This window comes from Panthera uncia, chromosome F1, assembly GCF_023721935.1.
Source record: "Panthera uncia isolate 11264 chromosome F1, Puncia_PCG_1.0, whole genome shotgun sequence".
NCBI lineage: Eukaryota > Metazoa > Chordata > Mammalia > Carnivora > Felidae > Panthera > Panthera uncia.
The window spans coordinates 54,975,673-54,988,694 of NC_064813.1; the positions used below are offsets into that span (position 1 = coordinate 54,975,673).

General features: G+C 37.4%; 1 protein-coding gene across 2 annotated transcripts in view; it reads left to right on the top strand.

Moving 5' to 3' along the window:
• LYPLAL1 (lysophospholipase like 1) overlaps nucleotides 1-11,921 on the top strand; it is a 40,945-nt gene extending 29,024 nt beyond the window's left edge. For both annotated transcript variants that reach the window (XM_049634564.1, XM_049634563.1), the window contains exons 4-5: nucleotides 7,476-7,591; nucleotides 8,367-11,921. In XM_049634564.1, coding sequence (XP_049490521.1) covers nucleotides 7,476-7,591; nucleotides 8,367-8,606 — 356 coding nt within the window. In that variant the 3' untranslated portion in view covers nucleotides 8,607-11,921. The remainder of the gene's footprint in view (nucleotides 1-7,475; nucleotides 7,592-8,366) is intronic.
• Nucleotides 11,922-13,022: the final 1,101 nt, after the last annotated feature.

Sequence of the window (13,022 nt, forward strand, 5' to 3'; positions counted from 1 at the left end):
GATTATACTTGAGGACATTATAGTCAACTGCAAATGTTAGCTATGAAAGCAAAATCTTGGTTTTCTAGTCATCAGTGGAAATATATTGCTTTCTTTTTATTTTATTTTTATCTTAGAGAAAGAGCACGGGAATGCTGAGAGGGGAGAGAGAGAGAGAGAGAGAGAGAGAGAGAGAGAGAATCCTGAGCAGACCCCATACTAGGGCAGAGTCTGCTCCAGATTCTCTCTCCCAGTCTCTCTCTGCCCCTCTCCCATGCTCGCTCATGCACTCTGGCACACCCTGTCTCTCTCTCTCTCTCTCTCTCTCTCTCTCTGTCTCTCTGTCTCTCTGTCTCTCTGTCTCTCTCTCTCTGTCTCCCTCAAAAATAAATAAATAAACTTTAAAAACGTAGTTATTTATTTGATTTTATATATTTATACCACACATGATTCCACAGAGGGTGTGACAAAAGTTAGGAGAAAGACAGGCAGCAGAACAGTGACTTTAAATCACTTTCTGATTTTTCACAAGATAGTTATTAATAAGCCCTGGGATCAAATCTTCTATGCTGAGAAAATTATTAGTAATGCTAGATCATCCTGTCTAATTCTTATTTTATTAACATATTAACATCTTATTTTATTAACATCTGTATCTCTGTTACTATCTGTCTTAAAACTCATTTCCTATGTTTCTGTATAATGTGAGAAATCAAAATGGAGAAAGGTATAAAATTTTTCCCATGTGTACTGTTGTGCTTTAAAAGTGTATATAGTAGTAATACTACTAAAATTGTTGGCATTTATATTACACTTGACAGTTTTTAAATTGCTGTTACTATACATCATAATGTTTTATTTTTAGATAGTGTTTAAATTATGAGGTTGTTTTCATTCACAATATCTCTTTTGAGCCTTGTGATAGGTAGAACAGGAAATTATTATTCTCATTTCAGATGTTAAACTAAAAATCAAACAGGTTACTAGCTAACATAAAATTGAGTTGGGACTAGAACCCAGACCCTTTGACTTGGTTCCTTTTGTACTAGGATGGGATTCCTTTTTTGGCCACTAGGTGGTGATAATTTGTTAAGACAAAACTGACAAAATTTAGGTTTAACTTCGATCTAGGATGTATAGAACCTAAAAACTGATATAACCAGATTATAAGAATTTTGATAACATGAGCATACTGTCAGAATTATGGAGCAGGGAGAATCAAGTGCTCCTGGAATTACACCTGAGTCATTTACATGGATGTTTTAAATGCCAACCATGAGGGAAATGGTTAAGGGAATTATGGTCTATTAATATAATTGAATATTATGTAACTATTAAATGCTATATGTACACACAGAAGGAACTTTGTAAGTATGTGTTCAATTAATAAAATTACGGATTTTATAATTCTGTTGAAAGACTTTCAAGTCAGTATGATACGAAAGAAAAAGCAAGGTACAAAAAATGGTACATGTAGAGGGTTTAACTGTTAAGTGAATTTTTAAAAACATGTTAAAATTATGTATGAAGAGTGAAACTTTGGATAACTCATTTCTGTCTGTAGGGTGAAAACACTTTGTATACTGGGTATATATCAATGTATTAATTTTACAATATTTAAAATAAAAATGAAGGGATAATTGGAATTACCCAGATGAAGATTAGCACCCGAATTTATAGGCTCCCTTTGGGCTGACCTTCTACAAGTTTCTTTTGAAGCTCTTTCTTGACCTAACACTTGGAGAATGATAGCAGTTTTCTATTTTCTTTTAGCATATATGTGTCTTAATTAAACAACTTGTGTTTCTTCAACAACAATTAGAACTTTAAAGGCTTGTAACTGCTGTTCTAACAGCTTTTTATGGAAGATGATAAGTATTCTGTTTACCCTGTAAATTTTGTATTGGAGGAAAATTACAAATAAATATATATTCCCCAATTCTTTGAGACTTTATCATAGTTCAGTCTGAATTACTATAATACATAAGTTAAATGGAAGAATTGTTGAAATTTGTGGGGAGGGTAGATTTTATTACATTTTAAAAATCCTATTCAATTGATGGTAAACCTGAATTATAAGTATTTTTTTCCTCTGGATTTTGTTTTCAGATAGACTAGTTTTCCCAGTATAGTTTTTTATACATTGTTTCTGTTTTATTTTATTTAAAGAGTTCATAAAAGCTAGGTTTATTATTTTTTTAACATGTTTTATTCAGCTTGTTAATCTTAAATGTATGTTGAAATGTTAACTCTTGACGTTTTAATACCTTGCCAGCAACTATAAATATACATTATAACTGTTACCTACAATGAGTTTACTATTTGGTATTTACTTATTGAACAGTATATTTTATATTGCATTTTAGTCATTTAGATGGAAATTGAATTCAAATAACTAGTCTTTTGTGTTAAATTTCCTTCTATTAGGAAAAAATACACAAAGTCCCTTTTCATAGTAAAATGTGATGCTGAAGGTGATCGTATTGTCAAAGATGGCTGGTGAGAAATTGCAGATTACCTCACAAGATTATAATTGGGCAAAGGACTTAGATTAAATCTTTAAATAATAAGATTTCAATGAGTACATTTATTTTCATTGTAAATTATGAGTATTAAACATGAGGTTAAATGTCTGCAGGATGCATTTATGTTTCTTCAAAATGATATATCATATGTGGGAAAATGTTTTCTTTCTTACTTTTGGTTTTATTCTTACTAGACTGGTTTCATCTAGGAGCTCTGAAACCACACAAAGTAATTAGGTTTCTCTGATCAATAAAAATGAAATGATGGAGGGGGGAATTTAATCTGTAAAATTTTTTCAATAAAGTTGTTTTTGCTTATCGTATGTTCAAATTCTATCTTGTGATGTGATTTTTGTTATCAAAAAAGTTTTTTTTTTAATGTTTATTCATTTTTTGAGACACAGAGACAGGTGTGAGCAGGGGAAGGGCAGAGAGAGAGAGGGAGACACAGAATCCGAAGCAGTCTCCAGGCCCAACCTGTCAGCACAGAGGCCAATGCGGGGCTTGAACTCACAAACCATGAGATCATGACCTGAGCTGAAGTTGGACTCTTAACCGACTGAGCCACGCAAGCACCCCTCTTGTGATGTGATTTTTAAATCTTTATCATATTAAAAGTTCACATTTAATGATCCTAGCCTCAATATTTTTTATGAAATATTTTCTTTTTCTCCATTTATGAATTTTGAAGCTTTTTTCGATTGTTGGTGCAGCTGAGATTACCTAGAACTTCATTGTCCAATATGATAGTCCTTAGCCACATGTGACTATTTAAACTTAAATTTAAGCTAGTTAAAATTAAATAAAATTAAACATTTAGTTCCTTAGTCACGCTGGTCACATTTAATATGTTCCTTAGGTACATTTGGCAAAAATATAATTCAAGCTCTTGAATTACTCCAAAAAATAAAAACTTTGTTCCTACAGCCTTGGTATCTATAACATAGGGATTTCTTGTAAATCATGGCCATATTTTCACTTTCTGTTCTTACCCATTTTACCTAAGGCTGAATTGTCTGCTTTACAGCTATTGATTTTTTCTAAGATTGTGATTCTCATACATTTGATTTATGGGTATAAGAGCTTTTAAAAATTAGAAATAGGCTTTGAGATTGCGGTAGTGGGTCTAGGGCTGAGTCTGGGAATCTCTGTTTTCAAGGAGCCAGATTTAGGAATCATTAGCCTGGGGCACCCTAACAATTCACTCCTGCATTTTCTAAGCTTTACTTTTATGTCAAGTCCGATCACCAGATAGCTACATTTCCTGATGATATAAATTTGTCCCCTTACAGAAATATTCTTATGGGACTACAATTACATTTATTCACTGATTTGATAAAATATTTAAGTGCCTACTATGTGCCAGGCACTGTTCTAAGCATAGGGAGGGTACATCAGTGAATAAAACAGACACAAAACCCTGTTCACATGAACCTTATTAGACCACTGAATGTTTTCTTTATGTCCCGGACTTTTTATAAAAGAATCAAGAGCAGAAGTGGCTGTATGTAAAACGTCTGGTTTTGAGTTTTATGTTCAATAAAGACCTACTTGACAAATTCCACCCAGGAGTTCAGTGCTAGGAAAAGCTTCTAGTATGATTTGGCATGATGGCTTCTGTTAAAGAATGCTGTCTTGCTACAGGGGAGCAGTTGGAAGTCGAGTCATTCCCCTAATTGCTGCTGCTCCCCCGTACCACGGTCTGTGTCCCTCCTTCTCTTTTGTTCTTTATCTCTCATTCTTCCAGCAGCCCCATCTCGCCTCCCTCACATTCCGCCCTCATTTTAGAGATGCAGTTTTATTGTTAAGAGTGGGTTTGATTATAAGCAACCCTGAATTTCATTTTATAAGTAAATTGGAGAAAGGGGCGATCTGAAGGGATGAAGCAAAGAACGCATTTGCTGAGACTGGTTCTGTGAACTTTACAGAAGGCTGAAATTGTGTTCTGGAAGATACGGATTCTTCCTCTCAAACTTAAAGTAGGCGTCTGTTTTTACAGAAGCTCTGTAAACTTTGAAAGTCCTTGCTGTTTCGACTTTTACACGTGATTATGAAGGATTTATATATTATAGATTTAAAAACTTGGTGGAGACCCTAGAGATCATCTAGTGCAATTATCTAATCTTATTGGAAATGAGATCCTGGGTTTTAAATAATTTACCTAAAGACACTCGGCGAGAGCGTCACTGGTAGGATTAGAACTCAGTTTCCTTTACTTCCACGTGGTCCTCTCCCACCAGACTTTGAATTAGAAAATGCATCATGTCCTTTTAAATACGATAAATTTGGGGCACCTGGGTGCCTCAGTCGGTTAAACGTCCGACTTCAGCTCAGGTCACGATCTTGCGGTCCGTGGGTTCGAGCCCCGCGTCGGGCTCTGTGCTGACGGCTCGGAGCCTGGAGCCTGCTTCGGATTCTGTGTCTCCCTCTCTCTCTGCCCCTCCCCTGCTCATGCTCTGTCTCTCTCTGTCTCAAAAATAAATAAAAACATTAAAAACAAATTTTTAAATACGATAAATGTAAGAGACGTGTGTAAACTTTGTATTATTTTCACCCCGTAATACATGGTTTCTAACTGAACAGACTTTATTGAGTTGTCACTATGTAGCAGCCACTGTACTCACCACGGGGGCACGTGCAATGGGGAGGCCAGCTTGTCAGCACGTGTGCACCAGACGGTGGAGACACTTTGCTGAGCTCCCTCATGAGCTCGCAAGCACCACGTGATGCTGGAAGAAAGAACCGTTTCTTACCCTCAAAGATTGCACCACCATTTTTTCAATCTGTAATATGCAAATGCTTAATAAGGCCCAATCTAGAGAAATAATTTATATTTAATAAATGAAAACATGATAGCAGTTGTATTTCAAGAAGCGTTTGCTTTATAACCCACGTACTGTATTACATAGAAAATCTTGAGAAGCAAAGACAAGTCTGTAACTAGAACGGTGGCACAACCCAGGAAGTTTAGAATTCTTTCTGCTTACTTAACAGTGAATGTTCCCCAGAAACACTAGTCTTGTCTGCGGTAAGGTCTTCATAGCCACGTGGAGCATGGCAAAGGTTCATTAATGTGCACGTTCGTAGGTAATGGAGCTCAGTGTTGTTTTTTTAAGTTTATTTATTTTGAGAGAGAGAGAGAGAGAGAGAGAACATGCTCACGGGAGGGGCAGAGCAAGAGGGAGAGAGAATCCCAAGCAGGCTCTGCACTGTCAGTGCAGAGCCCAACTCTGCCTGAACTCGTGAACTATGAGATCAGGACCTGAGCCAAAATCAGGAGTCAGATGCTTAACTGTCTGAGCCACCCAGGCACCCCGGAACCCAGTGGTTTTTAACCTTTTTGGGAATTTGAGGCACATATGCAACTTTCACAGTCAATTTTAAGATGTGCGTGCTGCCTCTGCCCCTGCCAAGTCCATTTGTGATCTCTAATTAACCATATCTGCATCTGTGGCTGGTGTGGGGGCTATTTTGAAAGAGCCTTTCAAGTGGTTCTCCTCCATGGTGCACTTCTGCTACTGACGAGACCCTATTATTTCCCTCTGGTATGTTGAAAACCACAGATGTAATATTTATCATACACTGTAATTATTTACATATTATGTGCTTCTCAAAAATCTAGACTTTGCAAGCCTCGTAATCGTCACTCACACATTGTATCCTGGGTCCAAAATGATACTGTCGGTTGGCCCAATAATACTATTAAATATTATTAAGTAAATAAATAAAATATAAAAATACATAAATAAAATTTAAAAGCCGTTCTATTCTAATAAATACCAGAAGATAGTAGAGAGCACATTAAAGTCTGTTGCAAGCAATCTAGATTCCAAAAGTCCTGGTTTACAACTAAAATTAGGGGTACATCCTTAAGCAGGTCACCTAATCTTGGGCCTCCGTTCACTTCATCTGTAAAAGTAGATTGTGGTAAATTCAAATTTATAGTCTCTAAGGACTCAGCTTTACACTTTGTTAAGTGAAATAAAGCAGAAGGCTGGAAGCGAGATCTGGATTCTGCACCCGTGTATATTCTTGTATTTCCATAAGAGTGTAGCTGTGTGATTCACTTTCTATATTTATTTCTCATAAAATGTAAATAAGATGCCTTTTAAGTCTCACTCAAACTGGGGACTAGCATCCCTGGTCTCTCCCCTGAAGTTGGGTCACCAGGTCACCTACCTGTCTCCATATCCTGTGATGTCTCTGGTGCCCCCTTGAGGAGAAGGGCCCATGTATTTTCATATATGTGCTACCGAAGGGAGCACAGGACCGTGTATTTTAGACTGCATATCTCTAGTGACTAGCACAGTGTTTGGCACATAAAAGACAATAAAAGTTTGTTAAATGAGTAAATTATTTTTTTAACTTTGAGAAAGTTTATATAGGTAAGTACGTTTTTAATTATACCATCACAAATCAGTTTCCAAAACGACATTGTAATTTAGAGATGTTTTAACTGGCTCACCAGATTTTTGATCATCCTCCCTAAAAAATCGCTAAGCATCTATTATATGGCAGACACTGGGAATTTAACTCCTCATGGGGCTCAGAGCTTGGCAAGAACGACAGAAAGATGCATGTTATTAATCCTAGTTGCAGTGAGGACTCCTGTAACACAAGTATAAGCAAAATATAAGTAGACACTAGATGTTTAAACAAATAACACTTGTACTATGACTCATATTTTGAACTATGGTAAATATTTTTACTCGTTGAACATGATTTCTTTGTTTAATTCCAGCTCTTTTTGTAACAAGTCTCCTTACCAGTGATGACAGATGAGCCCGTGTCGTTTACGCATTGCAGGTCCTTTTTTTAATGAGATCTAAAGTAGACTAAATTTCTTTTTCGTACTGTGTCTCCAAATATTTTAAAACATGCATGGAATATTGGCCCAGATGTATCTTGTTCTGAATTATTGTTGCATATATTCTGGCTTTTTCTGATTAAGTGAATTTTTGCTTCTTTTAGGAGGATTTTCTATGGGAGGGTGCATGGCAATGCATTTAGTGTACAGAAATCATCAAGATGTGGCAGGAGTATTTGCTCTTTCTAGTTTTCTGAATAAAACATCTGCTGTGCACCAGGTAAGTTCCAGATTTTAAAGACAAAACAAAACCAAAAAAAGCGTGAAATAATCACACATTGAAACTAAAACAAAATTGATCATGAAGCAATTGCAGTCGATGCACAGAGCACTCCTGGGAATCCATCCCCAATTAGTCGTAATGAATATTAATTCCAGCTGGTCATTAATGTTCAGGAAATACCATAGAAAGAATATTATTAAGCATGGTGTCCAAGAGGAAAGGATAAAAATCATATGTATCCCTTACACATAATAAAAATAGAGATGATCATAGCCAGGCTTGTTTTTTTATGTCATGAACATAATCGAAACAAATGACCAATTACATTCCCGACACCTGTCTCATAGCAATATGCTAATATACGAAACGATACTATAGTGTTGTAACTTCATACCAGAATTAGAAACAGCAGATACAGAAATGAAAACTAGAATGTAATTTTTCTCTTGATGGTGCCTGCATTCCTCCCTCTCTCCACTCTCTATGTAAAGAAGTTTGTCTTACAGAGTCACACGGTTTCTTCAGGAAATGCTTCGACTGTGTTTGAGACGGTCCTGTATGGAGTCAGTGCTGGTCATGTACAACCATAGCTCACTTGGTGCCAGCAACTAGCCGAGCCCCCAGTCCAGGACCACCAGTGTGCACCTTAGACCACACCACCACTGCCTCTTTCCCTTTAAATATTGGAAGTTTTCTGCCCTGTCTGATTTCCAAGAATGGTGTTCATCAATGAATTTCTTAAACTTTTCCATTTGTACATCCTGTTCTTCAGGCTCTTCAGGAAAGTGATGGTGTACTCCCTGAATTATTCCAGTGTCATGGCACTGCAGATGAGTTAGTTCCTCATTCTTGGGGTGAAGAGACAAACTCCGTGTTAAAGTCCCTAAGAGTGAGCACGAAGTTTCATAGTCTCCCAGGTGTTTACCATGAGCTAAGCAAAGCTGAGCTAGAAAAACTGAAGTCATGGATACTTCAAAAGCTTCCAGGAGAAATGGAGAAGCAAAATGAATGAATCAAGTTTGATTTGTTGACCTACCTGTAATGTCTTTGTGAAAAGTGGTTTTTACTGCCAAATTATACTTTGATAAGTGATAATTAAAATATTGTTATCAGTAAACAATATCAAGTTTACTGACTTATTTACTGGTTATTGAAATGCTTAGCACCACAGAGAATAGCATCATCTTATTCATGGTAAATATTAATTTAGACAGACATCTGTGTGTTATTTTTCAGATACATTTGTAAATATTTGGAGACCTTTTAAGTAATTAAATGATTAAATTTTAAAAAGTAATGTAAAGTTGGTTTAAGTAAGAGCAATGAGAAAACATGAAAAGGCTTAACATGGCATTTTATTTACAAGTGTCCTATTTTGTTTCCAAATATTCAGGAATATTTTAGATGTGTTTATTATTGATTTCTGATTTAAATCCATTGTGGTCAGAGAGCATATTTTGTGTTACTGTTTTATCTGTATTCATAAAGGTTATTGGCTTGAAGTTTTGCTATTTAATTTGTTTTGTACATTTTTTGGTCTGGTTTTGGTATCAGGGTAATACTGACCTCATAAAATGAATTGGGAGGTGTTTTCTCCTCTTCTGTTTTTTTGGGAGAAATTGTATAGAATTGGCATTAATTTTTACTTTAAATTTTTGTTGAAATTCTCTAGTGAAAACTTCCAGGCCTGGAGATTTCTTTTATCTCTTGACAGTGTACCTACAAGTTTATTATAAACACCTCACACTTAGTACAAGAACCTTCCATTTTCCCCTTCCTGGTATTTATGCTATTTTTCACACTTTACTTATAAATAGCATGTACCATAAATCTCACAACACATTACTACTCTCTTATTTAAAGTCAGCTTTCCTTTAAATCAACCTAAATAATGACGAAAAAATCTTATATGTATACCTGTGTAGTTACCACTTCTAGTGCTCTGAAGTTATTTTGTGCTGATACGTCTTTCTGGTATCCTTTTCATTCTGCCTGAAGGACATCCTTTAAATAATTCCAGTACAAATCTGCTGGCAATGGATTCTTTCAGCTTATATGTCTAGGAAAGCCTATATTTTGCATTAGTTTTGAAAGGATACTTTCACTGGGTATGAAATTCTGGCTTAACATTTTTTTCTTCAGTATTTTAACTTTTTTTTTTTTAATGTTTATTTTTGAGAGACAGAGAGAGAGAGAGAGAGAGAGAGAGAGAAACAGAGCACAAGTTGGGAAGGGGCAGAGAGAAGTAGACACAGAATCCAAAGCAGGCCCCAGCCTCCAAGGTGTCAGCACAGAGCCCGACGCAGGGCTCGAACTCATGAACTGTGAGATCACGACCTGAGCCGAAGTCGGACGCTTAACCGACTGAGCCACCCAGGCACCCCTTTTCTTCAGTATTTTAAACATGGCGTTCCACTATCTTCTTGCTAACTTTATTTCACACAGGAAATCTGTTGTTATTATCTTTGTTCTTCTACGTCTAATTTTTTGGTTTTTTTACTTTTGCTGTTTTTAAGATTTTGAACAATTTGATTGTGATATATATTGGTCTGGTTTTTCATGTTATCCTTGTGGTTCCTTCTAATCTTTTTGGGTGTTTCTTTCGTTTCAGATACTCTCCTCACATGCATGTGGTGATTAGTGCTCTAAGTAACCAGGCAGACCATCCCTGGTTCTCTGGAGTTCTCCTTCCATGTAACGTACTCTTCCCTGGGACACTGTCTTACAAACTCTAACCAAGCTGATCTACTCAGACTCTTAGCTCTGCTTCTCAACATAGGAGTCCTCCAAGCTCCACCCCCTCAGCTCTGTGGCCTGGGAACTCTCTCAAGGCAACAAGCTCGGGCCATCTGTAAAGCTCACCTCGTTTCCTTCCCTTTCTGTCAGAGAACACCGTCTTTTACTGCCTGATTGATGTCCAGTATTTTGAAAAAGTTTGTTTCCAGTATTTTGGCTTTTTTTTTTTTTTTTTTTGGTTGTTTCAGATGAAAGAATAAATTCCTTCATTGTATTATGTCAGTGGCTGGAAGCTCCACTAAATTATCCTTTAAAGAGGTTTACCTTTCTTTCATTCTTTTTATTTACTTTTCTTCAGTGCCCTTCATTCCTTAATGTGGTTTCAGATTTCCATATGCTATCATTTTCCTTCTGCCTGAAATACTTCAACATTTATGATAATGCAGGTCTGCCACTATTAAATTCTTTCAATGTATGGCTGAAAAAGTCTTATTTTGCCTACAGTTTTTTAAAGATATATAGAATTCTAGGTTGACAGGGTGGTTTGTTTTTTTTTTCCTTTCATTATTTTATTATTTTTTTTTAACGTTTGTTTTTGAGAGAGAGAGAGAGAAGAGGGGAGGGACAGAGAGAGGGAGACACAGAATCCGAAGCAGGCTCCAGGCTCTGGGCTGTCAGCACAGAGCCCAATGCGAGACTCAAACTCATGAACCGTGAGATCGTGACCTGAGCCAATGTCAGATGCTTAATTGACTGAGCCACCCAGGTGCCCCTTACTTTCATTACCTTAAAGATCTTACATTATTGTCTTCTAGTTTGCATTTTTTTGTGTTGTTTTTCTTTAAAAATTTTTTTAATGTTTATTTATTTTTGAGAGAGAGACAGAGACAGTGTGAGTGGAGGAGGGGCAGAGAAAGAGGGAGACATCTGAAGCAGGTTCCAGGCTCTGAGCTGTCAGCACAAAGCCCGATGCAGGGCTGGAACTCATGAGCTGTGAGATCATGACCTGAGTGGAAGTCAGAGGCTCAACCGACTGAGCCACCCCGGTGCCCCTTCTGCTGTTTTTCTAATCTTTTTTCCCCTGGCTGCATTTATAATTTTCCCTATCTTTAGTTTTAAGCAGTTTGATTATGACACGCTTTGGTGTTGTTTTCTCCATTTTCCTTGTGTCAGGAGTTTGTTGAGTTTCTGTTTTTTAGATCTGTGGATTTATAGTTTTCATCAAATTTAGAGACATTTTGGCCACAGCGTTTTCAAATCTTTGTCTCTCCCTCTTCTCTTTTTTGGGGACTTCAGGCTTACTGATACTTAGTCCTTTTTCCTTTTTTTTTTTTTTTTTTTGTTTTCCTTTTTTTTTTTTTTTCATTTTCACTCTGCATTTCATTTTGGATGGTTTCTATTGCTGTGTTGTTGAGTTCATTGATGTCCTGCAATGTTTCATTTGTTATTAATCCTATCCACTTTATTTTTTACCTCAGATACTGCATATCTCTAGAAGTTCTGTTTTCTTTTATTTGTTGCATTTTATATTTAATGTGCTTATTCTCCACCTTCTTGAATATATGGGACATAATTAAAAAAACAGTTGTAATATTCTTGAGTCAATCATCTCTGTCATTTGTTGGTTTGTTTCTATCAATTAATTTCTCTTTTCATTAAGGATATTTTCTTGCCTTCTTAGTGTGCTTCATGATTCTTTATTAGCTCCCAAATGAGGTGAGTTCTACCTCATTAAGTGACAGACCATTTGCATTTCTATCAATACGAGCTGTGTCACGGAATGCAATTAAATTACCTGAAAAGTACTTAGAAACAGTTTGATCATTTCAGGCTTCCTTTCTGGGGAGGTTTCAGAGCAGCGTTTCTCTGGGACTAATTTTGCCTCACCACTCAAGCAGTACATTTTGGATAATCCAGCTGACACCTGCCGCATCCTGAGGTTTTACACTCTGACTAGTGGAACTCAAACTTCCCAGCCCCTTGTGAGCCCCAGTGATTGTTCCTTCTGGTCCTTTCTGGTGGTTCATACTCCCCTCACATGCTTCTGATGGTTTGTACTCAGGAAGAGGTGAGGTGTAGGGGGCGGGGGGGGGGTGCGCTCTGCAGGTCTGTGGCACTCCCCGTGCGGCTGTCTCATGCTCTGCTCTGTGAATTGTAAGCTCCTCAACCTCTTCGGACGCAGGCGTCCTGGCTCTGTCTCCTCTGCGGGCTCCACTGGGGTCTCCCTCCCCCCACTGCAGCCAGGACGCTCCCTTCACGCAGTAAGCTGGGCCTTTGTAGACCTCGCCTCGTTTGTTCTCCTTCTTAAGGAGCTGTCCTGTGCTGCCAGTGTCCAGTGTCTGAGAGCATGCACATGGTTCCACTGTGTCGTCGTTTCAGGTCGAAGAATAGATCTGCCCCATCTTAGGCATCGTGGTCATAGGCAGAAGTCTCTTTATTTGAAGTTATCGACTCTAAATGTAAAGAGGGAGGGTGGGAGAGATACTGAGAATTTAATAATATCCAAAATCTTTTCAGAGAAGACTGTGCAGGGTTTTAATCATCCCAAGCTTTTAATGACCTTCACCTCCTTGAAACTTTCAAGGCCTTGGCTTGAATATACACAGTGTCACTCGTGTTTAGAGCCTTCATGGCTGCATTATCCTAAGAGGACCACATATACGTGGCATAAAGAAGGGCATTGGGGCACCTA